At 42.1% G+C, this 21,207-nt stretch overlaps 2 protein-coding genes across 2 annotated transcripts; one reads left to right on the forward strand and one right to left on the reverse strand.

Moving 5' to 3' along the window:
* The first annotated feature begins 125 nt into the window (after positions 1 to 125).
* On the forward strand, positions 126 to 10,999 carry LARP6 (La ribonucleoprotein 6, translational regulator). Its single transcript, XM_068143963.1, has 3 exons — positions 126 to 459; positions 5,024 to 5,216; positions 6,502 to 10,999. Exons 1-3 carry the CDS (start codon positions 266 to 268, stop codon positions 7,570 to 7,572), a joined length of 1,458 nt encoding a protein of 485 aa, XP_068000064.1. The 5' UTR covers positions 126 to 265; the 3' UTR covers positions 7,573 to 10,999.
* A 6-nt stretch (positions 11,000 to 11,005) lies between these two features.
* On the reverse strand, positions 11,006 to 21,122 carry MAPDA (N6-Methyl-AMP deaminase). The gene is made up of 10 exons (XM_068143964.1): positions 21,050 to 21,122; positions 18,677 to 18,807; positions 18,112 to 18,172; positions 17,239 to 17,326; positions 16,621 to 16,702; positions 15,838 to 15,964; positions 15,085 to 15,165; positions 13,980 to 14,118; positions 13,209 to 13,309; positions 11,006 to 11,911 (listed from the first exon to the last, which is right to left on the reverse strand). The coding sequence occupies exons 1-10, from the start codon at positions 21,095 to 21,097 to the stop codon at positions 11,720 to 11,722; spliced, it is 1,050 nt and encodes a 349-aa protein (XP_068000065.1). The 5' UTR covers positions 21,098 to 21,122; the 3' UTR covers positions 11,006 to 11,719.
* Positions 21,123 to 21,207: the final 85 nt, after the last annotated feature.

The raw sequence follows: 21,207 nt of genomic DNA on the forward strand, positions 1-21,207 counted from the left end.
GACTCGCCTACACAGTCCCGGCGGGCCCCGCGCCGGGGTCAGCAGCGTTGGAGGAGGGACAGATCCCCTCGCTGCGTGCCGAGCCGCGCCTGGGGGAGTGGAGCTGGGAGCACCGCCCGCCTCGCGCCGCCGCCTCAGCGGGGGAGGAAGAGAGGGGCGGCGGGAGGCAGCTGCCGCAGCTCCGGACGTCTCTGCTGTCCGGTCATCACTGCTGTGGCGGCGGATTGTGCCCGGCCGGCGGCACGGCTCTTCTGCTCGTAGCGCCATGGCCCAACCGCAGACGGCCACCCCTGGGAACCCCGAAGCGGCGGTGCCCGGTGCTGCGGTCGGCGGCCCCGTGGAGATCCGAGTGGCCGTCCAGGAGGACGAGGAGGAGGAGGACGGTGGAGCGCCCTGCCCAGTAGCGCTGGGCGGTGGCAGCTGCAGCGAGGAGGACTCGGGGCGGTGCGGGCGCTCCAGGTGAGCACGCCGGAGCGCGGCCCGGGCTGCGGCAGCGTAGGAAGGGGCTTCTTCGGCTCCCGCTCGCCTCTGCCTGCGGGGCCGCCGCGGACACCCACGTAACGGTGCGGCCGCGGCTGATGCAACGCCGGCGGGAGGGGTGGGAGACGCGGGAAGCGCTCCAAGCAGGGAAACAGCCGCCGGGCGGGGAGCTGCCCGCGGCCGCCCGCGCTCCGCCCGGGCTGCGCAGCCCCCCGCGAGAAGGGCCAGAGCCCCGGCCCCGCAGCCCCACCGTAGGTGCAGAGCGGGACGTGCCTTCCCCACGGTGAGAAGCGCCAGGCAGTGATACCTCGATGTGCCCCCTGGATTTTACAAGCAGGGCTTGAAGGAGTCCTGGTTGGTGTGAATTGTTGGAGGTTTTTTTTCTGTTCAGTTTCTTCAGTAAAATTAAGGCACTGACAATCAGACCTGCTCTGTGGCTTTGCACACAAGTTGACCAGACATGAAAACAAGGCCGGTTTAACTGCATGAGCTACAACTTCGTAATCAGCTCTACACTTCACTGTTTGATCATACCAGAGTGCTCCCTGTACTTAATGACAAATCGCAGGAATTACTACTGATGCTGTTTACCAGCATCTATGCCCCGTAAAAGGCCCATCCAGGATTTTTGTGCTAGAAAACCGCAGAGACACAAAGGTCACTAGTTGCAGTTCATCTTGTGTTCTTCACTCAAGCTACAGATGCAGTTAGGTCAAGGTACGGTAGCATGAAATTTAGTATTCTCTTCAAAGACCAATTGTTCCTAATCGATTCTCTAACTTCATGCGCTAGCTCTGACTCAATTAACTGCAGAGTATTATTTTAAAGCACAGAGGGATAGTTTGGGAGGGGGAATTTTCTGCAGCTGCTGAAGTTGTCAGTTCTGTGCCACAGTAACAGGAAGCCACTATAGCTAGACATAAGCAAAATGTTTGAACTGTCTCTTTAGCCTTGCTACAGTCTCATGGGACTGGTGTTATTTTATAAATCAGAGGTGTACCACATACCACGGTGTTGCATTCCAATTCCTGATTTCTTAAGTTCAGACTAATTTTTTGTTTGCTTTCTTCAAGACTGTTACTTGTGTAAGCACTTCTAGCCCTAAACTAGAGCCAAGGATGGTTATTTTTTCAAGCTTTGTAACACATAATAGCTAAGTCTGAAATGCTGCTTATTTAATCCTCTACAGTAGGTGCTGTCTTCAGAAATCTTTGCTGACAGTGCTGATGTATGTTCAGTTCTTGTGGAGGTTGCCTTTTTGTAAATGGCCTCTTCTTGATCCAGGGAGGGTCAGAGGTATTGCCATGGAGAGAACTATAGAGACTCTACATCAGAAGTAGGTGAGTGGAGTTCACACATACTTTTGCCATATACATGTATCCTTTGCTAAGGATTTATTTTGGGAATGCAACATCTGATAGGGAGTTACTTACCCAGCGATTTTGAAAATATCCATGGTAGTCTAAAGCTGCTGGGAATGAGCCATTTCACTCTCCAGCTAATCTGGCAGCCAATTTAGATTCTTTTTTCTCAATTTCTAGGTTTTATAACAGAAATGAAACCCATTTCCTCGTGGTGAAGACACTACAATTCTTCAGGAAATCTCTGTGCATTTGTGACATTCAGTCCTTAGCCATTTATCTGCCAGGTGCTTCAGGAAAGCCTTCAAACTGTTTATAATAAACAGGTGGCTCTCCTGTGAGTAAAGGTAAAGCTAGTGTTGCTCAATGTAAGTTTATTTTGGTTGCAGACAGATACAAGAAGAATCTGAGCATTTGAGGTGAAATTTTTTATGATGTCAGTCTAAAATACGTGTTATAACAGAAACTGAAATTTGGTGATTGCTGTAGGCACACATCCCATTAGTAGGCACCCGGTACTGTATCCAGTAGCTTTTGTAAACAGACTTGCACTGCTATTAAGCGATTGTACTGTTAGAACATCGAGTTACTGCTGTAAATTATATTGCCACATAGTGCTTATTGATGTGATGCCTTGTTTTTGCTGAGTCTCACAAAGAATTTGTCAGGTTAAGACTCTGTCCAGACAATTTAATATCTTGTTTATGTATTTTGCTATTTAAACCCCAAAATCTGTTCTCTATGCAGATGTGTTTAGTTTCTTGTGTGACTAAGAGCCAGATGAGTCATCATGTTAAAAAGGTTGTTTTTCAGTCTGCCCTGGCTATTCTGACAAGTATATCCATCACAGAGCTCTGAAGAAAGAGCTAAGTACGCTGTGCATAATGACTAGACTTACTTTTTTGGTCACTGTGGACTGACATTGATTTATCAGCTGCTTTTGTAGTAGAGATAATACCCTAGAGATACTACCAGTTGACTGTTACTATGAATTAATTGGGGGCAAGTTACAAATGTCTGCACTTGCTGTAGGTGGCACTTCCTTAAAGTACTGTGTGAGGGCTGTTTTAAAAGCTCTGAAGATTTTGTAGAAGTTGAATTGTCTACTAAATATAGAAGTGATGTATAGTTCAGACTGTGACCAGTAGTTAATTTTGAGAGGTGAAGTGAGACCTGTTTCTCTCTGACTCAAGAGTGCTAACATTACAAGGATTTAAGTGACCTTCACAAACAAGCAGTTCATTTTTTATTTTTCCCCCAAGCATGATGCTTAATTTTCTTTCCATCTGAACCCTCCAAATACCTGCAAATGCCTGTACTAACAAATCCTCCAATAAAATCGGTATCTCCATCCTGAATTGAAGGTGAGTTTTTCTAAGCAGAGTGTGGGCATGTAAAAATGCTAGTGTTCTAGGTTTTTGTACTCAAACTAGTTCTGAATTGGTAGTGTATGGAAAATGAGAAGTAATGCAGTGAGGGAACATCACGAGGGAAAAATAAGAACTTAACTTGGATTTTTCCTTCCAAAGCTAGGACCCACAGCTGGCCATGAACTGGTTTTTACTCCTCTAATTCATAACTTCTCCTATTACCCTCTACTTCTGGCATTGTCAAATAACTTAAAATCCTTTTCTCACTCTCCCTGTTGTCATTCTTTGAAGTGTACCCCAGGTAGTGGCTAGGGAGATTTTTAACAGGGAGCCTTCTGGGGTCATGTGCTTGAGTATCCACACATATCTGATGTATTGCCCCACGAACAGAGGAATCATAATAAGTAAATAAATCGTGAACTTCGAAAAGCCAGCTCCCAGGGAACTTCTGTAGCTTGTCACACCTGGGACAGCGTTCCCCATGCAGAGCCCACTGATCTAATTGGTGTCTTCAGGTGTACAGCAAGTACCTGCCTAGGCATTGCTTCTACCTGTGCCCAGGCACCGCCAGCATGTCAGTCAGCATTAAGGTCAGTCTCCAGTTTGACTCTGGGACAAAACTATCCCTAGGCGTGGTGATTCAATAGCCTACATCCTCCCTGCCAGGTGCCCTCGGAGGACTCTAGTGTGATGCCTGCTCTCTTTTTTATGTTCACAAGCTCTGCAAAAGCCATTTAAGATCATTTCTGGAAAATGTGTGGTTCCTCCTTTGATGTTGCTGAAGTACATGGGAGAGAGAATACATAGGGTCTAGGTAGTTGAGTGAATGACTTCATTTTTAAACAGAAACTTTCATGATGGTGCCACAGCAAAACTTAACTGCTAATAGCTTTAAAAAAACTACTAGCTTAATACAGACCTGTGCATTAGAGTTCTCACAGCAACGTCTACTGCTGTAGTCTCTAGAGGAACTCTAGCCTCAGTGTTAGGTAACAGTTTAAATAGTTGTTTGTATTTCAGCAACAAATGCGTTGCTGTAATTGTATCTGGCAAGAATTTTCTCTCAGATCCCTGGCTGCAGTATCTTTTCTTGGGATAGCAGTACTAGTGCTCCGTTTTGCACAGATACCTAGACAATATCATGGCAGGAGGAGAGAGGAAATGAGAAGGACTTCCTAGCAATCCGTGTATGTGTGCCGTAGAGCTGCTCCCTGCCCAGCTGCTACTGCACACAAGTCCTTAATCTGAGATGTACATGCAGTATAAGCCCCTTGGTAAACTGCTACTTAAGTTAACTCTGTCACTGTGGAAATGACCTGTAAAAAGTGCAGTAGTCCTGTCAATCTTTTTTACTCCCTGGATACTGGCTCCTGCATTCATGCAGTGACAAGGTTTGAGGATTCATGGTTGCATCAAGCTGGAGCAGCCCTTCACTGGTATGCACATGAAGCACATGTATGTTTAACCTAACCATTCAATAGCCTCCCTTGAAAAATAAACCAATGAAGGATCATTGTGCCTGTGCACCTGCATTTCATGTTTTGGGGTAGGATTTGAGTGGCAGAGAGTTTAAGATGTTACTGTGTATGTCTCATTGCTCAACACAGAGATTAGCTTTTGGAATTTGTTCATGAATGGTGGTGCCTGGAAGACTTCATCCTCTGAGCTGCCCTCCTGCCTCAGATGATCGGTGATACTGATTCCAGGCCCATGTGTAACACAGGAATCAGCATTAACAGTTATGCCTTTTCATTTTGAATCCACTCTGTAAAATGAAGACCTGTTTAATAAAATGATTTAACTGTTTTCCAGTGGTGGGGAAAATGATGATGACTCTGACCAGAACTGGAAACCACCAGAAAATGACCTTATCCAGAAGTTAGTAGCACAGATTGAGTATTACTTCTCAGATGAGAACCTTGAGAAAGATGCCTTCCTTCTAAAGCATGTGAGAAGAAACAAGATGGGCTATGTCAGTGTCAAACTCCTCACTTCTTTTAAGAAGGTAAGCTAACTTTTTAAGACTTAGTGTCTGAAGCATGATGAATCTAAAAACAGTAGGAGAGATAAGATGAAAATAACTTATTTTGTGGAGGTGGTTTTAGAGAGTTCCTCTTTATCTGCCCCTCTCAGAGGTCTATTCAGTTTTGATGTGTTTAGTTGCTGAACTTACTCATGATTGGCTAGGGAAATCACAAGCGTTTGAGCAACTAAGCTTTTAAATTATCATTCTGTGAGTAAGGCATAGTAATTGGGACACTAGATAAGATTCACATCTAGATCAGCTGCTTATGACCAGCTCAGTAATGCTGGTAAAGTTACTTGCCTGTCTCTGAGAAGGGGTGGTGAATCTGACCTTTGCAAAGGTATGGAGATCCAAAAATTAAGAGTAGTAGAAAGTATCTGGTAACTGAAATCACTTACAAGTGAGACAAGTTTCAGTCTTTTTGGATTTTGTTTGGTTGGTTTTTAATGTTAGGAACTCCTATGTACATGTGGGTATGTAACTGACTTCTAAAATCACATTACAAACACTGTCAAGATTCTAAGTCTGAGCAAGTTGCAGAGCTATTCAGTCTCAAATTTAAGGTACTCCCTGTTTCCTCAGACCGACTCAGACAGATCACACTGATAATAAACAGTCCTTGGAAACAGAGAAATTTGGGGTAATTTTGAACAGATACTTTTGAGGGGGTATCAAGCTGGATCACAGATCACACTGATGACCTAAGTGCCTAAAATGATGAAGAGAGCGGTGCATCTCTCAGAGGAAGGGCCTAGAGAGCCGGAGCTGTTTAACCTGGAGAAGGCTCAGGGTGGTGAAGCTCACAGATCACACTGATAATAAACAGTTCTTGGAAACAGAGAAATTTGGGGTAATTTTGAACAGATACTTTTGAGGGGATAAAAATCAGTTCAATAAAATGAAGTTCTAAACTTGGCACAACTACTTTTTTTGCAAGCGTAACAAAATGAAACCCACAAAAGGTGCATTTAGGTCATGGTTCAGGCCTAGATATGGAATGATTGAATGTCACTTGAGCAAGCTTTGAAAAAAAGTAACAGTTTTTGTTCTGAGATGTAGTATCAGTTCCTATTTTCAGTAGCTTGAACAGGACACAAGCTCACTGATGCCCATTATATCTGGAAAGCTGTTTACTCTTTCACTGAAGCCTGCTCCATGAAACTTCAGTCCAGGTTTCTGTTTATAGACTGGAGCCTGCATCTGCCTTAGACTTTCTGTAATGAGTTTGATGAATTGTGCTGATTAACCTGTGTCTGTCTTCAAGGTGAAACACCTTACCCGTGACTGGAGAACCACAGCCTATGCACTGAAGTACTCAGACACTCTTGAGCTCAATGATGATAACAGAAAAGTTAGAAGAAATACTCCAGTTCCAGTGTTTCCAAGTGAAAATCTCCCTACCAAGATGTTACTGGTGTATGATATCCACATGATTTCAGAGCTCCAAGCTCTTAAACAACCAGAAAATGGATGCATGCAAGAAAGGATAATGGAGCATCTCCTCAAAGCCTTTGTAAGTTTTGGTGTAATTTCATCAGTTCGTATTCTCAAGCCTGGTAGGGATCTACCACCTGATATCAGGAGGGTCAGCAATCGGTACACCCAACTGGGAACTCAGGAATGTGCAATTATAGAATTTGAAGAAGTAGATGCTGCTGTACGTGCTCATGACTTCATGTGTGCCAAACAGAAAGAGACAGACATGAAAGTTGTTCTAATAGGCATGAAACCTCCAAAGAAAAAAGTTCCCAAAGATAATAACCGCGATGAAGACAGCAGCAAGAGTCTTAAGAAGGCTCGATCCCTTAATAAGAGAGTTGAGGAACTTCAGTTTGTAGGTGATGAATCTTCAGCAAACAGCTCCTCTGACCCAGAGAGTAATCCTACATCACCACTGTCAGGGCGCAAAAGTACTGCAACGCATACTATGAGTAATTTGAGCCCCATCATTCACCCAAACAACCATCTAAGTCCCAATGTGTCACCCAGATCAAGTCCTTGGAACAGTCCATCTTCACTAAGAAAAGCAACCAAAAAGTCTCCGCTGGCTGAAGACAGCACGCTTAACCTAAGCACAAGCCCTGAAATTCAAAGGAAACGTACAGATTATTCCTCAGACAGCAGCATCACTCCTTCTGGCAGCCCCTGGGTACAGAGAAGAAAAGCTCAGACTGTAACACAAGAGAGGAGTCCTGTCAGTAGCCCCATGTTGTCTCGGAAAATACAAAATGCAGATGGTCTACCTGTAGGGGTGCTGCGGCTGCCTAAAGGTCCTGATGGCACCAAAGGATTCCACAGTGGATGTGAAAGGAGGAAGGCTGTGAAAAATGAATAAATCATTCTGTAGAAAGAGATCTCTCAAGTCAGTCAACTGTTTTTCTTCAAGTCTGGTGAAAAATCGTCACTGGAGCAACCAAGTTACGTCAGTATTTTATTTGTAAAGATTTTGTATTCATGTATAAACCATTTGTATATTCCCTTTACAAAATCACAGACCAGTTGAGGTTGGAAGGCATCTCTGGAGATTGTCCAGCCCACCTCTGTTGCTCAGCCAAGATTCACTAGAGTAGATCACTTGGTGTTTTAAAACATTTGCAAGGACAGAGACTCCCCCGTCTGTCTGGGCAGTGTGTTTCCATGTTCAAGCACCTGCACAGTAAAAGGTGTTTCCTTACATTCAAGTTGAATTTCCTGGTTTCAGTTTGTGCCCCTTTTCCTGTTATCTGGTATTGATGAGAAAAGCCTGGCTCCATCCTCTCTACTCCTTCCCATATTTAAAAATATTGATGAGCTTCACCACCCTGAGCCTTCTCCAGTTTAAACAGCTCTGGCTCTCTAGGCCCTTCCTATGAGAGGTGCACCAGTCTCTTCATCATCTTAGGCACTTAGGTCATGCAGTACCCTTAACTGCACCATTATTTTCTAAAATATATTACTTTGAAATGCCTAACTATAGAAACAGGTATATAAATAATTCATATAGCTACCTTATTTTCAAAGCTACGATCCTGAAGAGCAGCGTGAAAATACTGAGAGTTTGGGGGCTGCATTTTGATAAGCTATGGCATGTTACCAGCCTCATCATGAGGAATGGAGGTTTTGGAGACTGTGTTTGTCTCAAAATGAACTCTGAGAAAACTTATGCTACAGTGAGCAGTTGCTCTCCGCTTGCACACACCTCCAAAGACAATATTGCTTGGTAGGACCAAAGTGTGTGCTTCCGTCTGATGCGAATAGACTCTGAGCACTGGAGACTGTTCTGTAAGTGTTGGCTCATATTATCAGAGTGAAATAAACAGAAATATTACCTCAGACTAGATCTATTTTATTTACTTAAATAATAAGTTGAGCTGCATCTGAATAGCTACTTAAACCTTATCTTACGCAAATTATATTCTAGAAATAGCCAAAATTTCCACTGCATTCAGGGGAAAAATAGTCCTCTGCCTCATGACAGATCATTGCATTATACAATACTATAAACAATGGTTATTTCACTGTTAACTCTGAATCTAACAAAGAGGTTCAGTGAGAAGGGTTTAACATAAAATTAACTGTAATTTTTACCTTAAGCCAAAGAAGGAACCCTTGCAGTTTTACATATAAAAGTTGTACTTCTGAAGAATAGCCCAGCAATAATAAGAACATTGTCAGCTTCTAACAGACAACTTGGGAACTCTGCATGATAAAGTTCTAATCAGATGATGATTCTTCATTCCAAAACTTCCTTACATCCTTTCCAACTTCCATTTCCACTCTAAGCATAACACAAACTGCAGTGAAATAACTGCAGTGACAGAAATCAATACACAGAACCCCCCCAGTTCTGTATATCATTCTTTAGCCACCCAAATATATTCCTGGTTGTTTTACCTCACAGAAGGGGAATCTTCCAAGTTGCTTCCTGACTTCCATTACCAGACAAGATACCATAAATACTGTTAAACACAAAGTGGGAGGTTTTTAAAACAGCAGTGCATGTGCAAGTATCTTTAAGGGACAGCTAAGTAACAATCTTCAGAGGAGTGATTCCATAACTCTGGCTGCCATGTAACAGCAGTGTTTCACTATGTATCCAGAGCACTTGTTTCATTAATAACCTGGGAACTTGGCATCTGTAAGGCATCCACGCCTCGTCGTGTACTCTGAGAGCAGTGCTACAACTGTTTCAAGGCACTGAAGATGCAGAGGAGTCAGTTAAATGAAAATACTGAGAACTAAATGTAATAGTTCATAATGCTAACAATCTCTAAGGTAGTATGCTTGCAGGGAAAAATGGAAGTTGAAAACAGCAGCATTTGCTGTGCTCTCAGAACGAACACATCTGTATGTGTTTACATTCAACACTTAAACCTTAAAAATCAAACTTCCTTCTGTATAATGCTAACACTTTGAAATTAAAAATCTCATCAGACGCTAAATTCTGAAACTTACTTTACTTTAGAAAGTATTACACTTGACAGTAACACCAAGGATGAGCCCTTAGTAAATAAACAGGAAGTCAACAGGTTTTCTTTGCTAATAAACCAAATTCTGTGTTGTTGGAAAGCTATTAGAAGAGTGTAAGATGTAAAAAGATTATAAAACTTTTACAAGAGAATGCCATCTCCCTGGAGTACAGGCCCACTTACCCAGAGACAGAAATACCTAACTGCAACATCCCAGAGCTGCTCAGTCTGTCTGTAGAAAGCTCTTCAGTAAGAAACCTGGCCAGGCAGCAAGTGACAATGCAACAATCAAACAACAAAGTGATCAATGAAACTATCTGGAAAGCACTTTAGTGTTTATAAATAAAAGTCAGCATGAGGCCTTATGCTGAGTTCAGATAAAAATACATGAAACCACAGTTCTGCTTTACCTAATTTCCCCACATCTCCAAAAGGCATGTTTTCTGCTTAGAAAACATTCTGTGGAAACCTCAGGTAGCCACAGAAACTTAACCATTTCATAGATCCATAGAATGGTTTGGGATGGAAGGGACCTCAAAGATCATTTAGTCCCAACTCCCCTGGCACTGGCAGGGACACCTTCCACTAGACTGGGTTGCTCAAGACCTCATCCAGCCTATGCTTGAACACCTCCATGGAGGTGTTCCACAGCCTCCCTGGTCAAGCTGTTCGAGTGTCTCTTCAGCCTTACTGTAAAGAATTTCTTCCTAATCTCCAGTCTAAATCTACCCTTCTCAAGCTTCCTTTGCTATCCTTCCCCCAAAAACCCTTTTTTCACCTCCTCTTTTCAATTTGGTTTGCCACTCTGGAGCCAGAACAACTATTTTATGCTGATTGTACTTTAAAACACCAACACTGAAGTCATAAACAGCTTTTGTATTATTGTATTCATATTTGGTATTCCTTGTAGATGGCAGAATGTTTTCTTGTTTCATTAATGTAAAAACATTCTAGATCTGAAATACCTTCTCTCTGGTTACTTCCTGCACTAGCTAGGATTACCTAGTTTTAGATGCTGTTGCATGTGTATGTACCTATATACTTACATACTTTTCTATGTATACACACACATCAATGTTCATACATCAGCTTCAATATTGAGACACCAAAATGTACACGTGCATGCAGGGTGACAGGCAGAAGGAACCCTGTCACTGCCTGAATCAAGGCACCCTATCTGCTGTCAGGGCAGAGGTGGTGCTGCCAGCAGTCAGCAAGTCTGTTACAGGGACCACACTCACATCTTGCAGCAGGTTACAGGTGCTTCTCTTCTGTAGATCTCTCTCACACACTCAAACCTGAAGCAGAGTTCCGGAAACATGGAGGCTGAAGCAATTTTTATTGCTCTTTTACAAGAAACAAACAGCAATTCTAAAAAGCATTTTTAGAATTAGACCATTCCCCCAGGTAGCTCACAGTTTGCTAAGGCATTTGAGATTCTTAACTTTGTCTAAACACTAATGGTGCTCAATGCATTATTAAGCATCACCATATATGCCACGTAATTTACAGTGGCCTTCAGTCATGCATTTACACCAATAAAAACAAACAATATTTAGTTCTCTTGGGTCAGATACTTCATTCTCCCTGAGTTTGTTTCTGTCCTCACATTCAATCAATTGCTCAAAACTTCTGTTGAAAAAAATACAAAAGCCACCTATGCACACCACCCATATGAACTGCTTGGTGTAATGCTCCCAGCTGTGCTGTGCCTTTCTTTTCTCCTGGCTCTCAAGCGTTTGTAGTACTGTGACATACTTAAACTAAGGATTTCTTAAGAATATTGTATCAACTGGAGAGAAATGATGTGGTGACACATCTGGAACTTTAGTCACTGGTTGAGAATCCTCAACTATGAAGGAACATTTACTTCTGTCCCCACTAAGAAAGGACGCACTCCTCTTGTTTTCATTTTGCACAGGCACAGTTTATGAGCCAGATTTATAAACCTGAAGTCTGAAAAAAGCCTGGGACTTCAGTAAAAAAAGATTATTAACTAAGCTAATAGATCCAAGCTGTTTAGGAGGAGTTTGATTAATCAAACAAAGCTGGCTTCAGTTTATTCCACTGTTGCCTTAGCTGCGATTTTACTACACTTGAAGCAAAGATATAGTTGATTGATTCATAGGAAAGATCCCACATCTGTGATCTGGTCAGATTAAATGTTTTTGCAACCAGCTCATATTCTTGTGATAGATCTGTTGCAAAGACGCCTTTATCATCAGTCTGGAGTTAAATGGAAAGAAAAGAGAAAGTTGACATTAGTTGCTCTGCATTGAAAACGGTTTCTTCTGCAAATCGGTTTTATCTTGCTACTTCGCATTTTACTCTTTCATCTGTGGGTAATTATTTCAGACTTTTTTGTCCTGTTTTCACTCAAATTTAATAAATTGTTCAAACATACAAGAAAACTTAAAAGTGATGGCACGATTTATCAAGAAAATAGGAATGCCTATAAAAATTGCTAGGAAGATGGCTATCAAATGCTGCATACATGCAAGCTATGTCAGTGTGTGCGGGTATCTTCATTCCACTTTTGCCTTTCCTCAGACCTGGGAACTAAAGCACACTCTCTATTCCTGCATCTTCAGGGAAGAAACTGTCTCACCCTCTGCATTTGGTGTCAATAAAGTGATTTCTTGATGATGACTGAAGTACTGGGCTACTATCAGAAACATGATTGAAAGCCACCTAAAGATTATTCATCTAGAAGGAGCAAGTTAGGATTATTTGAGGGTTAATAAGATTATCTGCAACTCAGAGTCCTTGTGTCCCCAGAGAGAACAGTGCTAACTATATCCTGTTAAGACACTGTAGTTATCTCCTACTACTCTTGCATTCTCAGGCTTTTATGGGTAACCTGCTTTCTTACGTGACCTGATCATCTAGGTTTTTCACAATTTAAAAGATCAGAAATCATCTCTAATGGTGAATTAGTTTTCACTTAATAGGGTCCAAACTCAATAATACTTTATACAATAGAGGATTGAGGCTTATTTCAATAATAAGCACAATACTGGTCTATAGACACACTTGGATAATGCTGCAATTTATAAGAGTGAAAGCAACAGGTTGATGTTAAATCCTGCTAAAGCCAGCAAAAGTACTTGGCACTTCAACATTTAAGGACCTTAATTAGCTGTGAAGAGAACTCAAGCCCTCTCTCCTCCAACACAATAAATACACAGGGAAGCACAAGCTCACCTGCAAGCACTGGAACAGTATGTTTACAACAAATCTGTCTGCATGCAGTTAAGCTTAATGCATGTATAGCTGATCCTCTGATCTTCACAGAACAAAGGTCTGGCTTTACAATAAACCCAAAAGAAACACTAAAAATTCCTATTTGTATTAAAAGCACTTCTCAAACAGAGTATTATGTTTTCCCACAAGCACATGACTTGCTCCAAGGTCAGAAATTGTTAGTAAGTCAGCCTGGATCCATAAAAGGAGACAACACTTCTCTCATTTCACACTCGTTTGCCTCTTTGTCTAAACATATGACCAAAATCAAAAAACTCACACAAAGCACTGCAGGGTGGCCAATGTTGTACCAGTAGCCAAAATGGTGTTTGTCACAAGAAGGCACTGTCTGAGTTTTGATGTTTGACGTCATGCAAAGCTCTAAGGAAAAATAAAGAGGGACCAAGGATATGTGTCAGAACAAAAGACATGTTTCTGACATATTAATTGATTTATTTCTGTTCCTGAATTAAAATTAAAATCAGATACTGTTGTTTACTTGATTTTCCATGCTTCAAATATTTGGTAATGTCTTCTGAGTAAAGTTTAATCAATTTCATGGTATCATAGTATCATTCAGGGTTGGAAGGGACCACAAGGATCATCTAGTTCCAACCCCCCTGCCATGGGCAGGGACACCCCACACTAGATCAGGCTGGACAGAGCCTCATCCAGACTGGTCTTAAACACCTCGAGGGACGGGGCCTCAACCACCTCCCTGGACAACCCATTTCTTCTTAACTACTGGCTGGGTATAAAATTTAGGGAGTTACAAAGCAGATACAGAAACATCACACAATTTTGCACAGTAATTAGAAATTATGATTTAGTGTTGTTCCCATCTGAGACATCATTTGTTGTCTGCTGCCACAAATCTGTCAAAAACACAAGAGCATTACCAGCAAACCTTTACAGGCCATTCTCTCCCATACACTGCCACCCTCTTCTAGTCACCTCTGCCCAAAGACAAATCCGAGTTACCAGATCAGGAGTGGGCATGATACCTTAAAATTCAGAGATCACCAGATAAACTTAACGGTTTTTTTCTTACCAAGAGGTATGTGATTCTGTCGAACAAGTGACACTAACTCTTCTGAGCCTGCTGTGGCAGAGTTAAGAAATGTTCCATGACCAATTCTGTCAGGAGGCAGGCCCAGGAGAATTCTGGTCTCCTCTTCTTGATTTGGAATCTAGAGAGGACACATTTCACATTCTGTCAAGGCAGCATAAAGCAGCACATTGAATAATTACAACAGGCTTCAAGTTCTATTTTCACAGCTTATCCAAAAGAAAGTGTTAGTGAGCCTGAATAGCTGCATTACTAACCTGTAAACAAAACAGTAATCCATGAAACTGACTCTCAACTTGAAATTACAAACTGGAAACGCTATAATCCTATATTGGTTCGTGAAAACAAGTAACAAATAGTAACTATGTGCAGTTCTGAAGTACTTTCAGTCGGAGGCCTCACACCGGCCTCTCACCACAATACTTCAGTTTCAAAACCACCCTGTCACAAAGACCTTTAAGGACTGTTTTACTGAGAGAGAAAAAAAACGGTGCATGAAGAATTCAAACTGTAAGAAGCCAAACCAAAGTAAACAAAAAAATTAAACACACCCAGAAGACCACTGAGACATTAAACAGTAAGTTTTCAGAAAAGCATGCAGGAATACCCTGCAAAAATCTCCATAATCAAATAGAGACAAGTATAAATAGACCTGTGACATCGGATGTCAGGCTACATTTCCCAAATAAATATTTTCAGTATTCATCAGCCTTGTCAGAGTAAACTTCAGCAGATTGTATGGAGAAGCCCAACTTGTCCAGTGATACATGCAGAGCTGACAGAACTACTCATGAAAACATGCAATCGTACTACACATGATTTCTGATAAGATACTCTCTTGGAATAGTACTACTTCTCAAATTCACATCTAAACCCCCAAGAGATACAGTACAGTAATTTGACAGTCCTGATTCAGAACAGTTTGTTGAAGATTTCTCCTTGGTTTTAATTCTCTTGTCAAAATGCCCCAAACCATTGCTACTTTGGCCTGGGATGTTCAGAATGCAGAGGACTTCATTTTAGTTTCTACCAAGCTTTTTATAAAATGGAAATTACAGAGAAGGACCAAAACAAAGAAAACTGTTACCTCTGAAAGATGCAATGCCAGCTTCAGACCTGCTTTTTTTGCCTCTGAAAGTGGTTCCAAAAAATCTCGACCATGTCCTGCCTTGAAGACAGAAACACAACACCAGCTTGGTTTACAAAACTCCTATTACAGTGATAGGGAAGTCCACCAGTAATGCTTCATTTAAATAGTTACATTCAATTATTTTTCTTTTCACATTACTTCAATTTTGAATGCTGCAAGTCACATAATATTCTGCTATATGGGCACAGTTTAGATGAACTGTTCCAGCGTCAGTAGCGCAGACGATGGCCAGCACCAACGAGCCAATTGTCTCGATTTTGATAGCCTCTCTACAACTATCACCTAGAGCTATTTCATTTCAGCTCCACAGATATCCTCAAACATTTCTACTTTCTTAATAGGCAATAGACATTTGGTGCACTTAAACAAAATTTCAAGTAACATTCACTTGCAGTATTATTTTACTTGCCTCAAGCCAGTCAACCTAACAGGAACAATGTAGTTAACAGACACTTCCCAGATCAACATTACATTTCAGTGGCTCTTTTTCTCAGTGCCATATATGAACCTATTCATTCTTTTTTAGCCTCTCACAGCCATAGGAATTAACCTGGTGTCAAGGTTACAAGCAAAGCAGCAACAAACATCAGACAAACACTTGTAAGAATTAAGTATGATATGGACCACTTGCTGTTACAAAACATTTTATATCTTTTTCCAAGAACAGACCAAAGTAAAGCAAAAACTTACAGTAGGATCTCCACTGAGGTCAAGTCCTACTACAACCCCATCAGCGGAATGAAGGAACTCTTCAGCAAGTTTAACAGTCTGCTTAGCAACTGTTGGGCCACTTCTTCTATTGATTGCTATTAACAATCTAGGACAGAAATGTACATACTTGGTTAAATACAAGCTGTAGTGTCAGGAGACCAATAAACCTGATACCAACAAAAAAGGCACTTCACATATTTCATGGCTGAATATAGAGAGTATTTGTGTAGGAAATCATTCAAGGAACAAGGATACCAAAGTGCAGAGGGACATAAACTAGATAAATGCATCAGCCAGTGAAATTCAATAGCCATGGGGAGACGGAGGGGCAGAGAACAACACACTGCTCATTTGCTGCTTGCCATAGCAGGCAAGCCACCCCTCCAAGCTGCCCCTATGAAAAATGAGAATTCTTCAGCTTCCACAAATAAATTGATCAAGGGTTGCTACTAAAGTACAAAAGACAGGCAAGAAGACTACCTCCAAGCAACCAATGACATCTTCTAAAATGTCAGTGCTGGTTACGTCTACATTTACAGCAGGTTGCTTGTACAGCTAATTAAGCAAAACCTTTGCAATGATTTTAGGCTGTGCAAAAGGAGTCTTCAATGCAATTTCCATCAAAAGCACTGCTTTTCCTGAAAATGTTGCAGAGAATTTTCTTTCCTGTGCTGACAGTTTGTAAACCTCTCTGCAAACCACAACCAAGCATCAGACTACACAAATCTTTGAAACAAGAGATACTCCATATGCTTTATTTACCTTACATCTATATCCAAGCCTTCCTCTTTGCACTGCTTTATACCCTCAAGTACAGTTTCGACATACATCCTTCTGGTCATTCCTACAAACAAATGTACACGATTGGAATAAGCATATTTGAATTGTACTGTGTTGCAGACCAAGCTCTCTACATTGCTAAGTTTCAATCTGCACCTTCAATTTTAGTTCACAGCCTTCTAATCTGTATAATTCTAATTCTGTTTATAAATACAGCATACATTTGAATTAAACGTTCTCCTAAGTACCTCAAAGAAAGAAAATAACCTAGTGTGAACCAGAGAGTAGCAACAGGACTTCTCTTATATGTTTTTACTAAAAGTCACATCTAAAAGAAAACAAAACAAAATAACAAAATCTATCAGATACTAAAAACATTATCAGACTCAGATGTCATGCTGAAGTGAACCATCCAAATTCTCAGGCAGCAGAGTTATAACCAACACATTTTTGTCCTCAAAAATCTAACCCTAAAGTAGCACGTTTTTTGATTATTAAATATTTAAAGCTTATGTTTATTGACCTGACTTTAGTTGTTACTAACATAAATTAACTAAGTTTCATAGGATATCAGACTTACAAACACAAAGCAGAGCGTACCTGTGGATTTTTCCTCTCTAGGAGTGCTCCTCAGTTCCAGATACTTGACACCATCATCAGCAAATTCTTTAATAACATCCTTAGTTATCTGATTAAGAATGAGCACATTCAGCATCATAACAGTAATGCTTATAATTGGTTATATTTTTCCTTACAACTGAAAGACCCAGCTATTTTCTGGCGTGAAACACTCAAAATTTCCAGGCTCTCTACATTTTTAGTGCTCTCCATCTCTGGAAATAGTACCCCATAAAGGGGACCTTTAGTTTCCTCAGTGATACTGAAGAGACAGGATCAGAATTTCCTTGTCTGAAAAGGAATACTCTTTGTATGATGCAGTCATAACCCCTTTCACACCTGCTGCACCTTTTGTGCAAGCCTGTTTAACAGGCTGCCTAAAAGACCCTTTACAGGAGAAAAGAAGAGGGCACTACACCACTTTCTGCTCCCTGTTCTGATCACACAACAGTTCTCCTTTACAGTTCTCCTGAACAATGGGCAAGCCTAGTTCTGTAGTTTTGGTACTTATGGACCAGGAGTAAATCAAAGCTTTGGCAATAATGAGCAGACACAACACTCTTAAGATATTATCAGTCCAAATGTCTGAGTGGTGATAATGGCCAACACACTGAAAGATTATTGCTTTCACAAAAATTAAATGTAAAAGTTACATAAATTGCTGTGTTTTTAAATTAATGTGTTTTACAACAATAACTCTGACCTCCTCCAATAACTCTGACCTCCAATTGAAGAGACCTTTGTTGACATTGTTATTCAACAATGACTTTGTCAGCATTGTTAATGCTCTTAATCCAGCTAATGTTGCCTGTATGTACTGCTGTCTTGTTTTAAGTGAACTTTTAATTAACTTACCAGTAAAATGTCTTCAGTCCTCGTGGTAATCTGATAGATAATTTGAAACATCTGAAAACATCTAAAATAAAGAGTTAAAAAAATCAGTTGGACAAATGTTGAACAATAAAATGAGCATTCAGTAATAAACCCCCTGCACTTTGAAAACATGAAACTCATGATGTTCAACTAACCAGTCCATCTGAACAGCAGTTTCTGAATTTAGATACTAACAGTGCATTTGCAACAGAAATTATTACTGTTACCACAAAGCTTTTTTAAGCACAAAGTGAAACATGACATTTCTTAAGAAGAAAACTATGTAATCCAATTTTCTCTGATGAACATATGTTACAAGTGAAAATTTTCCATCAAACAGGAATTAATCAACATGAGATTTCCATTTAGTTTGCAAACATTTAAGAAGGTATTCTACAGATACAAATAGCAAAACATCTAACAGACTAAGTAAAACCCAAATATGTATTTTCTGCAGTCAGTGTTGAAGGCCACACGTTTCTCTATTTTGCACTCAATTAAATGAACTCAGGAAATGTTCACCACACACAAACAGGTGTATACTCACTCCTCTAAGGTTCGTTTCTTTCCTTTGTCGATCATAGTCATTCCATTCTGGATCTGAAGGTATGGCTTCTGGGCCATAAGTTTCTTCATTGTGGCAGTACTAATACAGCCATTCAAATGAGCATGAAGTTCCTGGAGAAAAAAAAAATCCTATGGATTTGCACTGAGTGAAAAGAATGCCTTCTACATCTTCTTTGAATTCCTATTCTTGTATCCTTGTTTCACTCTGAGTTTGAAGATAAAATAAGTTATCTCTGCACTTGGCTAATAGGTATTTCCTCATGCTTTGGCATAATCCATTTCAACCGAGACTGTCCTATTATTAGTTCTTACCTGCTGGGCTGTTGTTAGCACTGTTCTCAGAGGGAGCACACCTGGCTCTCCAACTTACTGTTAGAGTAGTGCAATTCAGGGTGAGGAGAACAGCTGCCTGAGTACTAGGAAAGGTATACTAAAGATTTAAGAACTCCTTCCCCATCCACTGAAAGTTAAACATGTTCCTTTTTCACAAACAGGAACATCTGCATATTCTTTTTTGTTGTAGCCAGCAGTGTGCCCAGGTGGCCAAGAAGGCCAATGGCATCCTGGCCTGCATTAGGAATAGTGTGGCCAGCAGGACCAGGGAAGTCATTGTGCCCCTGTACTCTGCATTGGTGAGGCCGCACCTTGAGTACTGTGTCCAGTTCTGGGCCCCTCAGTTTAAGAAGGACATCAAGACACTTGAACGTGTCCAGAGAAGGGCAACCAGGCTGTGGAGAGGCTTTGAACACAAGCCCTATGAGGAGAGGTGAGGGAGCTGGGATTGTTTAGCCTGGAGAAGAGGAGGCTCAGGGGTGAACTCATTGCCCTCTACAACTACCTGAAGGGTGGTTGTAGCCAGGAAGGGGTTGGTCTCTTCTCCCAAGCAACCAGCACCAGAACAAGGGGACACAGTCTCAAGCTGCACCAGGGGAAGTTTAGGCTCGAGGTGAGGAGAAAGTTCTTCACCAAGAGAGTAATTCGTCATTGGAATGGGCTGCCCAGGGAGGTGTGGAGTCACCGTCCCTGGAAGTGTTCAAGAGGAGACTGGACGTGGCACTTGGTGCAATGGTCTAGTCATGAGGTCTGTGGTGACAGGTTGGACTTGATGATCTTTGAGGTCTCTTCCAACCTTGGTGATACTGTGATATTTTGAAGCTTTAACTCACACCAGAGATCTGGGAAGATGGTACCTGTACCCATTCACAGCAGCTAGTATAATTGCTCTCCTTTGTCCAACACTGCTTTCTGCCTGACTTCCTCCTGACAATCTCACTTTGGGCTTCAAATCCATGATCTTCAGCTACACTCCTCACTTCACCTTTGCTCTCTTTGATCTCTTGACTCCTGACACATGGAACCCAAATGCCTTCTGAACTCATTCAAAATGTATCTGCAAAGCATCTCCATTTTAGCTATCCCCTCATCCCCCAGGAACACATCTTTCTCACTGGGAAAATGAAAAACAGAGAAATAGTTCTTCAAACCTGTGATGGGGTAACAAGTTGAAATTGTAACTCCATCAAGATTTGTTTTGTCTTGTTGCAGCTTTCTGTTTCAAAGTACTAAGTTCACAAGTAAAGAAAAAGGAGTCGGATGACCTTGAACTGTAAAGGTGCACAACTCCAACTACACAACAGGACCTTACCACTGCTGGAAATCAAACCAGATGCATACTATAACTACTCCATCCAATTTCTCAGTCTTACTAATTAAATACCTCACAGAACTCAGTCAGACATTGAATAGAAACCTTGAAAACCATTTTACTGAAAAGGGGCACAAGAATACGAGGGTGCTGCAATGTGACGTGGCTTGGACTGGACACCTGTGCCTCTGCAGCGCAAGCTCTCGGCTGGGACGCGCTGTCTGCCGTGCGAACCCCGAAGGGCCGCACTGATAAGGCGGCGACAACGCGAGCCACCAGCACCACAGATACGCCGAAGTGAGGCACACCCGTCTAGACACGGGCGAAAAGAGTTATCTGAGACAGTCTTCTCTGGGGGGACCGCGGCGAAAAACAGGGCAAGAAATAAAGATCACGCTCACTGATTTAACTGAAAGAAGATTAGGCACTAAGACCTGCGAGAAGCTGAGCAGGCAAAGCCCCCGCCGCGTTCTGAAGTGGGCTGAAGGCCCTTAGAAAAAGCGCACGTTCCACAAGAGCTGAGGAACAGCAGCTGTCTGTGGGGCTGTCTGTCCGCCCGCGCGGAGTGCTACCGCGCTGCCAGCCCCTCAACTCTCCGCCCCGCCCGAGCCCGCTGGCTTCGCGAGGCCCCGCACCCGCCCGCCGCAGCCAGGGCCCGCGCCTGGCCCGCAACCGCCGGGGCGCAGGGGCCCGCCCGCCGCCGCTCACCACTTTGGGTAGCTGCCGGTAGAAGCAGAGATCCCGCTCCCTCGCCATGACGGTGACTGTGCCGGCGGAAGGCGGGCCGCGGCTCCCGTCAGAGGGGCGGTCCCGCCCGCCGGCCCGGCCCAGCCCAGCCCAGCCCCACCGTTGCGTTCCCCCCGCAC

The sequence above is a fragment of the Melanerpes formicivorus genome, unplaced genomic scaffold, assembly GCF_026170545.1.
Source record: "Melanerpes formicivorus ecotype bairdi unplaced genomic scaffold, bMelFor1.0.p_v2 SCAF_10, whole genome shotgun sequence".
Classification (NCBI taxonomy): domain Eukaryota; kingdom Metazoa; phylum Chordata; class Aves; order Piciformes; family Picidae; genus Melanerpes; species Melanerpes formicivorus.